This window comes from Trachinotus anak, unplaced genomic scaffold (genome assembly GCF_046630095.1).
Source record: "Trachinotus anak isolate AG129_WGS33_773 ecotype Australia unplaced genomic scaffold, CSIRO_AGI_Tana_v1 ptg000011l, whole genome shotgun sequence".
Classification (NCBI taxonomy): Eukaryota; Metazoa; Chordata; class Actinopteri; order Carangiformes; family Carangidae; genus Trachinotus; species Trachinotus anak.
This window is the reverse complement of record NW_027273862.1, coordinates 264,033-280,308: the sequence shown is the minus strand read 5'-3', so window position 1 is coordinate 280,308 and position 16,276 is coordinate 264,033. Positions and strand designations below refer to the sequence as shown.

Sequence of the window (16,276 nt, the reverse complement as noted above, 5' to 3'; positions counted from 1 at the left end):
CCACTTAATGATTTGGAACAAAAGCAAGTTGTGGAATGGTTGTGCATTTTTAAACAGTTTTTCTGGCAGGCATGTTTGTCCCAGAGGGTGTGCTATAGAGCAGGAGAGGGAGAGAGTCACAAGTCACATGTAAATCTCAGCTGCTTGTAATTCTTGGCTATTCCTCAGGTTGTGTCCATTTCAGGGGGTCTTGTAGGAACGGAGGTTTGTATCTATATTTTATACACTTGGCCCCTAATTGTTGCCTCACCCATTCATTTCTCAGAATGCCACTGGATGGCTTTAAAATCCCAGGTCCACCCATTTCCAGCAGTTTTGGTGCCAGAAGCCAGATGTTTCTAGATGTTTCTGAGTCCCTCAAAGGGGATTCATCTTTTGCCAAATGATTTATCAATATTTTAGTTTACTTCAGCTTCACTTAGGTCTTACAGTATGTCATCAAAAACACATAGTCTGCCAATGAAAATGTTTACATGCACGCTACTGTCCCAATTTTAAGTACTATTCTGGTTATAATTGTGTCTTTGTCTCCTCAAAGAAGGACAGTATTTGTCATACTGACATTTGTAAATGTCCATGTTGTGCAGTACATATGTAAATGACACAGTTTAAATGTGCTTGACATATAGTATTTAGTATAATATCCATAGAGGATGTTTGATCTGCAGCAGGACAGTCTGGGCAGGGTTTAGACAGACAACTGCAGCCCTGTAGAGATGTGGTTGACCTGCATAGTGTCACTGTAATAGATGCACAACTCAACTCACATTGCCTCTGACATTAACTAAACTACTGGCTGCATTTGGTTATTTTATGGCTCTGTGCGCACAGTACTGTGTACTCAAGGTCTTACAGAGCACAGGGGAGCATTTTGACAGCTGTCATTTCACGAGCAAACATCTGGCTTTAGATGGATATACCTGGATATATGTACCAGATACTCTACCTGGGCTATATTTATGAAAAATTTCACTATAATACCTTAATATATAATTTATTCTAAGTGTCAGAACTTGCCTTGATCTCAAACCTGAAGATCAGGTCAATCATTAGTTTTAACTTTAACTTTCAGTTTTTGTTACATTTCCAGTAGAAAACAAGTTTTTTTTTTTTTTTTACAAAATAGCAGGAAAGTGAGGATGGAATGTACAAGACATAAAAATACAAACTAACACCAGCTTTATGGGGTGGAGGATGGCTTAAACTCAATTTTCCCTGCATTACCGCAGCTATAGCATGTTTCTTAAAATAGAGACCTTTGTGGCTGCAGCTTGCCCCGATAGTTGTAATCCTTTGGTTACCGTGTTAACAGAAAATGCAGTTTAATACAACAGCAAACACTGGTTGAGTAGCCACTGTGTCAAAACTACAACAGAGAACTGGTGTATCTATTTATAGTGCAGCAAAACAAGTGTTATGTTCATGATGTCATCTGTCAATAATAATTACAAACATGATCTGAAGCTCACACAACAACTGTACACAACACAAGTAGTTTTCCACATAATTGCATGACACAGTAAAAGGAGTAGGTGAGTATGCTGAGGAGCAGAAGGGTAGATGTATCTCTCTAATAGAGTTTTCTAATTGTATGATTAGCAACCTCATACAGCTCTGATACAGTATATAAAAAATGAAAAGAAAACAATGAGACAATTATCAGTGAAATAAAATTAATTGGGTTGCATGGTACATTGTTTCCTGTGGATCCCCTGTGCATGTGCTCTGACTGCAACACGAGTATGGCAGACTCTGCCACTATGCAGAGTGGTAATAAGAATAAAATTTATTTAAAGGTCCCATATTAAGATATCAAAATTTCCATGTCTTTTCTGATTATAAAGAAGGTCTATATTAATACTGTGAAAGTATCAAAGCCTCAGTCCACAGAGAAATGCACACAGCCTGTATTCAGAAACTGAGCCTTTAAACCAGCCGTCAGGCCTTCTGGAACTTTGTGATGTCACAACAAAGCAGAATTGTCTGCAGGGCTCAGAGCCTCTTTTCTGATTGGCTGACTGACCTGTTGTTACTAGGGCTCCAGAGAGAAGCCTGATAGAGGAGATGTAAAACTGCACTGAGATGGTTTTTGGTTCTTAAAACCACAAATATATCTTCTGATGGAGATCAACACTTCAAGTAAAACACAGAAATAGTGTAAAATATGAGACCTTTAATGGCTTTTGCAGCCAAAATGACAACATAAATAATACAAACATCAATGTACGATTTCATGAAAACCTGAAGCATTATAACTTTAATCCATATCAATACGTTACACATTACTAGTGTTCCAAAGAGAGTTGGCCACATGGACGTCGGCTCCAGATGTTGCTGCTTCCAGTTTTATTGGAGCTGGAGTCTGTCATGCAGTCAGGTGATCATCAGCACGAAGCCAGCCTTTCATTACTGTGCTGCTGGGACACGACACGGCCACCGCCAGTGAATGTGATTCAGCCTGGCACCATGAAGCAGCAGCTGTTAGCCTTCCATGATGATAAGCAGTAATGCCAGATCTGCCCACACAGCCTCTAACACCCATACCATTACCATAAAAAATTGCTACTGTACGCTCCAACTACTCTTTTTTATGGCTGCTGTGCAATTTACTACCCCTAAGTCATCTTCTTTTCTACTTCCTCACAGTCTGTCCTTTATATTCTCTTGTTCTCTGACTGGGCTGTTCATCCAACTGAATTGTTGCATAAAATGATGATTTCCAGAAGTTTACTAATCTTCCCTAGTCTTTTTTTATTTTTTATTATCTGCCTTTTACGATGTAGTCAGGAGAGCTGGAAGTAGAACTGGCATGTCCTCCAGCTTGCCAGCTCTGTGTGTGTCATCAGTTTTACAGAGTCTGGATGTAGTCAAAGTTTTCCTCAGTTTGCAGTTTTCACTGTCTAATTTGCCTCTGTGGGATCTCTATTTTTAGCAGCCATGTGTTTTTTGTTGTCTCATTCAAATATGTTATGTAATGCGGTTCTGGTTTGCTTTGGATTATCTGACCATCCTAAGGAAATGTGAAGATGCTTAGGGGCCTAAGGCTGGATGTCTGCACTTTCCTGTTGTTTGGGTTTGTACTGTAGTGGTAACACTGAATGTCACTAGAGTTAAAGAGGTCATAGTGTTCTAGTTTTTCTGGAAATGTTTGAATGTCAGACATGGTTACTGTATAAATTTATCATCATTAAACAAATTAAACAATATTCAAAAATTCTGCTGGCCTGCTCACTGCGTTTCTTTCGCCAACTATGTTCTGAAGGAAATTTGCTGGATTACACAAGAGCATTTTTAGTGCATTCAATGCTAAAACCTCAACAGCTCCCATGTAAAAGACCCATGTAAAATGTTAGGCTTGATCTTGGCAGTGACTTCACATGTGGGAAAATGTTGCAGAAATTGGATGGAATGCGGAACATTTATCTTTACATGTCCACAGCTTTATTACAGTGAGCCAGATATTGATGAACAACTGAGGGCCCACTAGCTAATATTGTGTGACACATGGAATTTTGATGAGAAATGGCAGCAGTACCACTATGCAGGACCAGCACTGACTGCAGAACAAATTTAACTGGAAAAAACCCACACGGTTCTCAAGTTTAGCACAGCTACGTTATGTGAAAGGACTGAGCCCATTTGTCAGTACTGATGGGCTTGCTGAAATTCCTGCAGTTTGCCGACAAAATAAGCCACACTTTAGACAAATACCAGATGTCTGGGGCAAAAACACATTTTAAATGTCTGCAAACAAAGGTTGACCTGAACAAGTGGCTAAACATCTCACTGTCTGTCTCTCTCTCCAGCTATAGACCAACTTATTTCCCAGCATTTTGAAATGTTCCTTTAATTGTTTCACAAATTTTGAAATGTTCCTTTAATTGCGTCACAAATTTTGATAACAATGTTTTGGTTTTAGAATCCTCCAGTCATTTTAGTTATTCACCATTCTGTTTTCCAGGCTGAAACTCATGACGGCATACCGTCCAACCAGACTGGAGATGTGATCCACAAGAATGACAAGGACTATGGCTTTGTCTGCCTCAACAAGGACCAGGCTCATGGCCTCTGTCGCAACTACAGGGTTCACTTCCTCTGTGGAAAACTGGGTATGTTTTTCACTTACTGTCAGTGACTGTTGGTTTATCTGTGAGCGCAGTGTCTGTATCAGTATCTGTCTGATTCTTTTTTCACTTCTATGCTTTTTCAGAAAAAGAAAAAGTGATGGTACACTATGTTACTATTCAACAATGATTAATGGCTCTCACAAGTATGTCATGGAAAGAGAGCTTCAGCTGCTCAGAGTTGGTGAATACACACCAACACTATGCTGCAGAGAGAGTGTTGTGTGTGGGCAGGTTGCTCTGGAGTTCACCGGCTCTGCTCCAACCAGACTGAGACAAACCTATGCCTGGGCTTGTCTATGTGTGTGTGTGTGTGTGTGTGTGTGTGTGTGTGTGTGTGTGTGTGTGTGTGTGTGCGTGTGTCTCTGTGTGTGTGTACAACACTACATAACAGCAACTTTGGAAACCATCTTTAAGGCATCCATGTATGTAATTTCACTCCAAGTTGACTGTCGTGCTTCAGGCATCAATTAGTCAACTGTTCTGTAATTCAGTCAGCCTTTGGTATCAACCACAAAAGGTATCCTCTCACAGATTCTGTGTTTGTGAAGGTTTAAATATTCTGCATCTAGATATCAAACTCCCTCCGTCTCTGTCAACTTGTCTCACTTTAAAACTAAATAACACAGCGAGGTAGCTGTAAGGTCAGTAATGGTTTATCTGTTTCATGTTTCCAAAAAAAAAGAAAAAGAAAAAAAAACATTGTTATATTCACCTAATTGTTCTGGATTATGCTTCCTGGTGATCACAATTGTAGGGGTATCCCCCTGTTCAGCCTCCCAGGTAAAGCTTACAGAGACTTCATGAACATGAGGAACAGTGGTGGACCAGCACTTTGCCATTGGGAGGACACAGCAGGGTTCATGGAAGCTTTCCCATCCATTCAGCACATGTTTGGAGAAGGCTCATGCCTGTGTTCCTCGCAGTATTTTGTGGAGGGTGCTGGGGACATATGGTTTGCCTGGTTCAAAGCTACATATGAGCCATCTGGTCCTTGTATAACTGTATGAGAGTTGCATCTGTGTTCTCAGCAGGAGGTCAAGCACATCCTCTGTGTATGTTGTTTTCTGCCTTGTCACTAATTCTGTTTGTGAATTTCAGACAGAATCTCTGAGTTTCTGGTATCGTGACCTCAGGATTGCAACTCTGCATTTTGCTGATAGCATGGTTCTTCTGGCTTTATTGACTTATAAATCCAGCTTGCACCAAGTTGGTGTTTGCAAACAATTGATTTCTCTGCAGCTCCCAGTCACGGTTGAGAGTCTATGACTGGCAGAAGCTGCCCCAGGTTGGATTCTAGTATCTTGGGGTCTTATTTTGGTGAAGAAGGCTCTGAAGGCGCATCTTTTGATTTGGCAGTCAGTCTATGTTACAGCCCTCAACTATGGTCATGAAGTAAAAGTGTGAGGTTGTAGATACAAGCAGTGAAATGAGTTTTCTTGCTCCCCCTTTGGGACAGGATGAGGACCTCAGACATCCAGATGGAGGTCAGAGTAGAACCACTGCTCCTTTGCATTCACAGCCAATTGTGGTGGTCCACCAGCTGATAGGGATGTTTCTCTAGCGAGGGATTCTGGGCACTTTGAACTGGGAGGAGAGCCAGAGATAAAGCCAGGAAACACTGGAGGAGTTATATGCTATACTGTGCAAATGTTTCATAAACTGAAGGTAAAAAACCCTCTTTCAACAGTGCCATAAACTGTTTTTATTGATCAGTTGACTTCATACATTGCAGTAAACAGAAGGTCTGAGTTACTTCTGTCTCTTCATGTCTCCCAGAGCGACTCTATGATTTTGAGATCAGATCTCTTTGGGGGTCATACCATCTGCTACAAGACTCCTTGTTCTTCTTGCTGCTGATGATCTTATCTGCCTAAAACATTTTGCACAGTACACTATAAATCCCATCTGACCTGGGAACACCTTGGGATGAACCAGGAGAAAAATGCACCTGAATGGAGCTAGCCTGTCACATTGTTATTGCAGAAAAGAAGTGTTTTTTTTAAAAACAGTTTCAAATGTTGGTATATGAAACAGTGTTCTTTTTTACAACAGAGCAAATCCTGCAAGACATTTCAGTTAACTCAAGACGATAGTGTAAGTCAAAAGTAAAATATAAAAATATTGGATTGGAATATAAAGACCATATTGCTTAGCTCTGGCAAACTAATGTTTTGGAAATTGGACTTAAGTATACCCATGTGCCCTGTGGGCATGGACCTTCCATATGTTTACAAGTGTTGCTGCGTAGGCCTGTGTGAATGTGCTGCATTCTGTGTGCACTAACTCTTACCATTTCCCTCCGTAGTTCGCCCACAGGCCTCCATCTCCATCGACATGTTGTCCAACAGCAGTATCCTGGAGCTCGCTGACCATCCAGAGGGCTGGGCGTCTGGGGATCGGGTGGTGGTGGCCAGTACTGACTACTCCATGCACCAGGCGGAGGAGTTCACCCTGTTGCCCTGCCCTACATGTACATCCAACCAGGTCAAGGTCCAAGGTGAGAGAACAAGTGACCTACAGTTTGTTACCATGCAGCCCTGGTGGGAGGGGCTTTGATGCTGATTGGGAGAAACATTTAAGTACTATCAGTGTAGCTCTGATTGTTCTATCAAGTGAAGTGTCAGACTAACCAGACTTTAACTATTGGCAAGAAGTCTGGTTGAGGGTGTTGTTTAACATGTTTGAGAGATGGATAGGTCATTCAACAGAAGCCACTGTAATAGGGGAGAGTGTGACTTTCTTTCCCCACTCATCTTCTCCACATGTGTACTTGGATTTGAAGTGACCACAGCTGGAAAACTGAGTCATAAGCCGATGAGGTCCACAATGCCCCCACAACACTAAACTAAACACTACATGGCTAAGGCTACGTGTACTGTAGCAGAATGTGATCATAAGTCATCATCATCAGTGATGGTACAATGACAATCTTAAGGATCTTACATTTAAGGCATGGATAGTTGTATGTAGTGCAATAAATAATTTTATCAATTGATTAATCATATTAATTATAAAAACAGTAATCAATAATTTTGATAGGTATTATTTAATTAATTTCTGAATTTGTTTATCAAACATATACTGTGTATGTACTGCGTGTATGTATTTGTAGCAGAAACCCAATGTGGGAGTTCAGTATCTTACTGGTGCACTCCCTCTCTCACCATGTGTGTCTGTCTGTCTTTCTTACTCTGAATGAGCACACACAAAGGTCAGGGAAAAGTCGATGCAGACAGACAGAGCTGGCAGTAACAGTGACACAGCTGCCACGCTCATGGAAGGCAGGCCGCATGTTCTGAACCAATTCACCCTCCTCCATCTTCAGTTACTGTTTCAATACACGTATAAATTTGCTTTAATGCTTCACTTCCTTTGCTCTCTCCAGTTCCCTCCACCACAGGAGAGTGAAACACCAAAGCAAATTTCATGTTGTGGCTTAAAACAATTACGTGACAATTTGTCCTCGATATAGTCATTTACCACATTCCATATATTTGTTATATCGCCCACCCCCTGGAAGGAGCTCAGAGCAGTGTTGATTTGCAGTGACCCTTTCCTCTAAGGGGACAAGTGGACGCAAGCCATTCCAGCTAAATGCCCCCCACAACATAACAGAACCACCCTCACTGTGGGGATCAAGCATTCAGGACTGTACTGTTTTATTTTTTGTGTACATCACACATGCACTGGCCCACCTGTCAAGAACACGGTGAGGATCACTCATCTTACCGTATCACTTTTTTTCCACATCTCTGCAGACCAGTGCCTCTGGTTTGTGCACCACTGGACTCTCAAATGTGAATGAATCTTTGTAATGAGGAGTCGATGTACTGCAGTCCTACTATAATACCATTCACCTCAGTCACCTGAGGAAGAGTTACTCATCTGTTTTTCCTCAAATCGCAGTAATGCACAGGTCATGGTCGCTGAATGTGCGACCCTGTTTACCCACAGATCTAAATGCAGATGTTACTTTAGTCTCTGCTCCTATTGAGCCACCAGTCAGTTGAGCATCTCTGTGACTGAAGCTTCTGCCATCCGTGCAACAATGAACCCTCTTTCAAAGTCCTTTAGATCTTTCCCTCTTGTCCTTTTTATACAGATTCTTTCACTTTTCTACATACCACAGAGTATGATGGGATGTTAATTCCTTCCTTGTACCATGCAGTGCACCTGTGTTGAAGCATCTGCATTAGTTATGTTTGTCTACTCATTTATTCAGCCATTTCCATTAATTTGTCACCGCCTGTATAGTTGTGTTTTGTAGCACAGCAGGATTGAGCCAATTAAAACCAATGAAAAGTCTGTCCTGTTGCTAGAGCCTGCTCTGTAACAGGAGTTATGCACGTTTAGAGAGAGCGTGGAAGTGGGGCACAGAGGCTGAGGTCTTCACTCATCTGAACAGACAGACATCAGTTTTTTTTAGCTTAAAACAGGGGAAAGGTTCTCAGTTTAAAGCCGGTGTGTCAGGGAGAACTGAGGTCCTCAGTGAGGAGGGCTAATGCCCCATGTGCTCCTCATCAGCCGTGACTGTATTATTGTTTAGCTTAAAAAAAGATAATGTCAAAACTGCAGGTTTTTACCACAGGTTGTAGGATTGTGCTCAGGCACTGGAAAACAAAAAACATCAATCCTTTAAATGACAGCTGGCCTGTATTATATGTCGAAATGTATGATGGAGCCGCTTGATGACATTGTGATGTGATGTTTGCCCATGTTTGCTGTTTGCTAATGGTATTGTGGTTGTGAGTGACAACCATGTGCTTAACTATACTTGCCGTATTTATGGCTGCCATTTTGTTATAGGTTGTTATAGGTTATAATTCCATTTACCTCCTATGCCATGCTGGTAAGTGAGTGGCAGCATTATGATAAGGTAGGTGCTGGTAATGCTTACCCTTTGTATAGATATATTTTCTTTGTTTGCAATTTCTCTTTTTGTCTTTTGTTTTTTTAGGTTTCATTGTCATTATTATTGTCATTGTCTCTTGTGTTTATGTTTTTGTTTTATATGAGGTTATTGTTTTTTTTCTTTTTTTTCTTCATGAAACAATATATGAAACAATAAAAAGTGAATAAAAAAAACAGCAGCTGAATATTGAACAAATCATAGCAATGCATCTTAAATTAATCAATTTCAAATTCAGTCAACTATTCCAAAACATGGAAGTGTTTGTCAGAGGCTGCACAGCTACAGTAGATGGCGAGTTAGAAGACTCTGAGTGTGCACAGTGTGCTTACAAGAATTTAGATGTACATTCTCTTTATTTTATCTCTACAGAGCATCATGTCTTATCACTTCTTTGTGTGTAGTGGAAGCATCTGAACTGGTACTCTAATGTCCTGTTTCAGTCCACTAGCAGCTGCTGTACTGTTCACACACTCTACCTGGCACCTCTTTGACAGGCTCCTGCTTTGAGCCAGTTTCTTTGGTTCTGCTCAACATCACTCTCAAGAGAAACTACTGCAGAAATTAGCTCCTTGACATGAAGCTACTAGATAAATTGTGGATATTGTAGATATTCATATAAAGTCTAGCTGTGAAAATGAACCCCATGCTGAAGATGCCAGTGTCAGTTGGTCAGTTTCCATCGTTCCACACTCACCACAGGTCAACAGTACCTGAACTGGACACTTTAGGTTACTCAATGAGACTGTAGTGAAACCTCTACCTCACATCTCATCCCCAGGCTGGTGCTCCTGTAAAAGTGTGGGAGTCTCTGTATGAGATGCTTCGATCAGTGATTGTGTGTTTTTAAAGCTTTCATCCCAGAGTACAGTGTAGCCACAGTGTTTCTGTTTTAGGGGTCCTTTTAAATTGCTCCTGCTCTGAAAGATGTAACAGCACGGAAAAGGGGCGAAATTTAACACTTTCACCCAGGTCTTGTGTTTACATCAATGTTGATTGGAGCCGGAGCCAATAAATATCCATGTCTACTGCAGAGTCATTTCATGTGGGTGTGAATGCCCGAATTTTACCCTTTTCCATTGCCATCAAAAGCCGGATGTTAGTGGGTCTTAGCAAATGATTTTTTGACCAGTGGAAAGAGGGCTTTTTCATTTCATTTTATTCCAATTTGAAATGACGAGCTACATAAAGTCCACTTTACTTTTACAGCCTGTAGAACACAAACGACTTTGCTGCAAAGTGTTTCACAAGGTTAAAAGCAAAAGTTGAGAATGTAAGAAACAAGTTGGATTAATGAAAAAAGACCAAGCAGGGGAAATACATCAGTCACACAGGAAGGGAAAACTGTGTCATGAACTCATTTATTCAAATGGCAGTGCATTCAGGTAACCTTTAAACCCATCAGGCAGATTGTGTCACAGTTCAAATGCTAGAATAATGAAAGCTAATCACACTTACTTTGAGCCATATTCACATTCAATACAAAAACACAAACAGCTTGAGTTAGAGCTTCAACAAAAGAACTGAGGGTTTTCTTATAAAGCGACTGGTCGACAACCACATTTCTGTTGACGTAATTATGACATTAAATGTATCCTTAAGATTTTGACTTCTCTATGTAGTAGTTTTAATTGTTACTAACATAGACCTCTGTTTGGAATTTTGTGTAGCTAAATGTGATATGGAAGACACATGTTATATTTGATCACATGTTTAGTATAGCTGACTGCCACTTTAAGTGATGTATAAAGACTTATTTCACGTTTCCAGGGATCCAAAAGCAAAGTTCCATTTGTTTTCACTTCTATGTGTCGTGGCTGAATCATCAGTACCAAAGATGCATTATACAAAATGTCTGAAGTAATCAAAGTAATAACTGAGATCTTGAAACACTGCGTCATTGGTTAAAACAATTCAAAAGGTCAATAAATATGAGCAGTCAGACAGGTCCCAAAGAAATCCAAACTAAACACACAATAAGAAGCACAACTGAATAAAGTTACCCTGATAACACGAGAGCCAACAAATAAACAAACCAGCCACAACCATTAGCTCATGCTAGCATTGCTGGGATATGCTCCAGGGCAATGCTGACCATTAGAAAGCTAGCGATAGCAACATTTGTCAAACACATTTATAATATGGGTAAGAGCAAGTCAGCTAATGTTATCTAGCTGTCACTAATGAAAACAGACATGTAGCATTATATAACATCAAGTCATTTGCACTTGGAGGAGAAGAAAACCAGTTCTGAGTCCAGCTGGAGCTTTTAGCAGCTCTAGGTTCTCCATCTCAGTACAGACAGACCAGTATTGGCTCCACAGTCAGACTGGGTAAGAAATTTAGCCTTGGACTTATCTGCTGGGACCACAGCCGTACAAATGACACTGATGGAACCAGTAAAACTTTAAAAACCTTATGGATATTTTGACAGTCAACCAGTTGACTGGGATTTGAGCTGGTAGTCCCCATGGGCAGTCAGCGTGTGCTCTGGTCTCATCTCTCTTTGTTGGAGCCTTTCCTCAGTGGAGGAAATTCTATAAGGTGGCTCTCACCTGAACACTGTGTACTGCACTGTGCCATATCATGTGTGGACAGTGCCTGTCTTTTTATAAATTTGAGGCTGGCCAATGGTTTAATGGAAGGCCTCACATGCACTAACATGCACACGTACATGCACTAGCATGCCCACGCTAACAGACCGGCTACCAAAACAATAAAAAGAGAAACTCAGATTACAGTACACATAAAGGGGATGTGATTTCCTTCTCTGCTCAGGACACCATGACTAAATTATATCTTCACATAAAAAAATAGTTGTTTGCTGCTGTATTATTGTTAAAATCTTGTTTACAAAACCTTTAACCTGTCATACCCACTGTGGTTGTGTGCAGTCATGGATTTCTTGCACTATGGGGAATAATTAGCAATATGAGTGTAGTCAGACCTAATCTGACTAAATAACAGCTTGTTTACAACCTGTATGACTATTTGCCTGTATTATTTGTTTCCTGATCAGGCCTGATTTAAAAGATGCCTTCATGTTCTCTCCCATTATTTTGGTGAGCATTTCAGTATGTAGAATCCTTCTGTAAACACTGTCTGGTCCTGCTGTATTGAAACAATGCAAGGTGACAGATCCTCTCAGCTTACACTTTCTCTGGCTGCGTTGTAAGATGAGGCACCAGTAGCAACTGTGTGGTTAAAATACACTTACTGTTACCAGCAGTAACTACAGGTGTCAACATGAACTGAAATCATAAATGCCATATTTTTTCTTGATCATTTTTATTCATTGAGTACTGAATGAGTGATTTTAGCCCTTTAGTGATTTGGAATGAAATCCCAGTCCAACTAGGCAGTAAAATCCCAGTTCCACAATGAAACAATCTTTATTGCCAGGACAGTTAAGGCTGAGTCAGAGGTAGGGGTTGTGTGTTGTGTTTGAGTGTGAGTGTACATGTGTGTACTCGTACCTCTGTCTTTGTAAGGACTAGTTTGTTACACAATTTATCGAGAGAAGACTTTTGGCTGTTCCTCACAACTTCAAAGGGCTGTTTGAGGGTTAATACTTTGGTTAAAAGGTCAGGTTAGAATTAGGATTGGGGAGTGTATTATGTTATTATGTTATTATGTATTATTATGTGTTTGTGCATGAATGCGTGCACAAACAGACAAACAGAGTCTAATAGCGGAGTAGGAGTCGGTGGAAGGTGTTTTCAGCCCATTCAGGCTGACACACGTACACACACACACACACACAACCCATGCGAATACATAAACATAGAGACACTTATTTTCTTCCTCTCTGCATCATACACACATTTAGCAGATCATCACCACTCTTCAGGTCAGCCTTGTCAGCACTCACTGTTCTCTTTTATGATTCAAATGACCTTTGTCATTGGTGCTTTGAGTTTGTGCCCACATGAGATAAAAGTCAGCATTAACGAGATGTGATGTGTCCTCTCATAGCTGTCGCATCCTTTCAGTGATTCATTGACCAAAACATTAAAGTTAGCATTTCTTCTGTTGTGGCTGTGGGAGTCCATCTATGTATTTTCGTATCTCTATATGAGCTGCTGACATTTGTCTCCTCTCCAGCTGCATCAGAATATAAGTCCATTAAACTTCCCCCACACCTCCTGTGCCTGTGTTTTATCAGCTCTCTGACGTCATCGCGTTTGGCCATCCAATGTGGAAATCCTATTTTTGTGAGCCCGTGGCTGCTCCTCAGAGCTCCTGTCATCCTCCTCCTTACTGTAATGCTTTTCATTAATTACTGCCCTTCTGCCACCAGTGTTGTTTTTGTGATATTCCAGTCTGTTTCACAGCCCCCAAGGTTATGCACAAACAGGGAGGGTGTGTTGTTGAGACACGGACACAGATAGCCCAGGTCTATTTATCATTTTGAGTCCAGTAACTAGTGCCTGGGTTTTAGATGGTGAACTTTTGACAGTTCTTAATGGCATAAATGATCATGAGTGGAAAAAAAAAAAGTGAGTGCATCAATGGCCTGAAGCAGTGGTGAAGGATTTAGCATTATTCTATTTCTATCTTGACATTTACCCAGACTCATAAAGCCAGGATGTGTCTCTCCAGTTCATCCACTGAGAAGTGATCACTCCCAGCAAATAAATACCAAACTAGAATGGCACTCAGTAAAGCGCTTACCTCCACCAAGGCCAAACATTCCTACACGTCTGTGAGATTGGTACCAGCATGCGCAATATCATAGATTTCCACACCAGAAATATGTTTTTTTGTTGGTTTGTTTGTATTGGTTGTTTTGTTTGGTTGTTTTTTTTTTACACAAACAATATTTCCTGAGAAATTGACGCAAATGTTGAAAAATGCTCCATTGTGCAATGTTTTCATGGATCCACCTTTTTAATTGGATGATCACAAAAATTTAATGGCAGAGGTAACAAGTCAACAAACTCTGGAGAATTAGTATTTAAGTATAGGAAAGAAAGAAAGAAAGAAAGAAAGAAAGATGTGGCGCTTAAAGTTGTCCCCTTTGTGAGATCAGAAATCTGTGAAATCTGTGAAATTTGATTTCCCTACATAGGGCTATATAGCACCAAAACTCTCCAATAAATGAATTACTTGTCAGTTTGTATAACGTCATGTTTACAACTCCTGGTTTGTTTGTAATAAATCAATGTGAACACAACTGGACAGAACTAAAAGGCTGCAATATACTATATGTATTTGTCCTTGGCCTGGACCAAATGAACCAAATTACAGGTGTGAAAGTGCCATCTGTGTTTCACTTGCTCTCCAGTCACACACAAATACACACAATTATAATTATAGTACATAGTTAAGAAAAATTCCAAACATGCTGCTTACACTGGTTGTTGTGTACAACAAAAATAGGGCCCTTTCATTTGGTACTGGACTAAAAGACAGTGTAGCGCCTTGTGGCTTTTTGTTCTGAGTATCCTGTAGCACCAGCCCCAGGGAGAAAAGTCCAACCCTTCGCTGACCAACATTGTGATCAGGATGCAGCAAGTTCAGATTAAGGAGGTTTACAGTTCATTCAGAAAGTAACATTTTGTCATGGTGAAGCATATGCTCAGATCAAAACAATTACATTTTCCCTCATCAATCTACACTCAGTATCACATAATGACAAAAACAAAACTGTATGTATGTGTGTGTGTGTGTGTGTGTGTGTGTGTGTGTGTTTTTATTATGCATCAGTGTTTGTCTGCTGAGTGCCTCTGCTCACCATAAGTGCTGCCTGACCATTCTCCTTCAAATACAGAAGAAAGTGGTGCTACAGACTCTGATTCAGCTTCACTATTATATCCTTCATCACGTTTGTCTGAAACATCTGCTCAGCCACACACACACACACACACACACACACACACACACACACACACACACACACACACACACACACACACGCCTCATACCTCAGCTCAAGGGCTGTTACAAAAAACACAAAATAGAGACATCTGTTGAAAACTGGTCTACACATATCTACACTCATCTGCTGACAGTGCTGTCTGAAAGTCAGGTCTACAGAGCTGAGCACTGTTTAGAAGATGCTCATTCTCACTAGAGACTAGGAAAAGTACAGTTTGTTGATTTATCCTGTGTGTGTGTGTGTGTGTGTGTGTGCACGTGCAGGTAAGGCCCAGTTCATCCACATGGGTGAAGAGGTGGACGGGGTGGATATGAGGGCAGAGGTCGGCCTGCTGAGTCGAAACATCCTGCTCCGTGGTGAGATGGAGCCTGGCTGCTACGGCAATGAGGCCTGCAAATTCTTCGACTTCGACACTTTCGGTGGACATTTAAAGGTATACTGTCGTCCTAACCTTGTTATTTACAACACAGACAACCAGACGATCCACTTATGAACCAGTTTCCACCAGGGATCATGGTGTGCTGCCTGAGGATGAGAACTCAGCAGTGACTTTTTTCAGCTCTCTCTGCTTTTTTATGTGAGAGCTACTCTAATTTCAGCTTGCCAATTACTGTAATGCTTGACCTTGTAAACAACAGTTGACAGAACAATCTCAACTCAAGGTCCACATACTAGGTTTTGGCATTTAAGTCCTAAGACCTCATTTAAGTCCATTAGCACTGTTTCTTGAAAATGTCTGTTTACAATCATTTGAGTTCACAAAATAAAAAAAATGTCTGCATCTGCAAGTCCTTCAACCTAACCAGCAAAATAGGTCAGTCATTGCTTCCGAAACAACATTTTACAGCGTTTTCTATTTTCCCACCTGCAGGACAACATAGTTAATATGTGACACTAACAGATATATAACAAGTCATAAAGGAGAGTGCAAGGTTGTTTTCTGAGGAAACACCTAACCTGAAAAGGAAGCAGCAATAATTCAGCTAGGGCTGGGCTAAATCAAGCCTTATTTTGTTAATGCAGACTTATTCACCTTTAAGTATATATATATAAAAAAAGATTGATTTAAATGATCCCTCCTTTCACTTAAGTGAAATATGAGGAAGAAAATAACACAATTAATAAAAGGCTCATTAAGGAACTCAGACCATGTCCCTGCACCTGTTTATCCACAAATACAGAGGCATGTCAAAAATCACCGGACAAAGTCCTACTCTGCTTAAATTCTTTAAACACAAAAAATGTGTGGTACTGTATTCAAAGACTTATTATCAGTGAATAACTACCTTAATAAATACCTTTGCCTTGTAGAGTCAAAGTGCAGCGGTGTAGTGGGACAAACCAAATGCAGTTATAACA

The 16,276-nt window shown here is 40.5% G+C and overlaps 1 protein-coding gene across 4 annotated transcripts in view; it reads left to right on the top strand.

Annotated features, from left to right (window-relative positions):
- LOC139628189 (cell migration-inducing and hyaluronan-binding protein-like) overlaps positions 1-16,276 on the top strand; it is a 187,424-nt gene that overhangs the window by 115,059 nt on the left and 56,089 nt on the right. For all 4 annotated transcript variants that reach the window (XR_011692707.1, XM_071489626.1, XM_071489627.1 and 1 more), the window contains 3 exons: positions 3,962-4,109; positions 6,433-6,624; positions 15,181-15,350. Coding sequence is in view for 3 of the 4 variants with exons in the window: in XM_071489626.1 (XP_071345727.1) it covers positions 3,962-4,109; positions 6,433-6,624; positions 15,181-15,350 (510 nt within the window). In the remaining variant the exon portion in view is untranslated. The remainder of the gene's footprint in view (positions 1-3,961; positions 4,110-6,432; positions 6,625-15,180; positions 15,351-16,276) is intronic.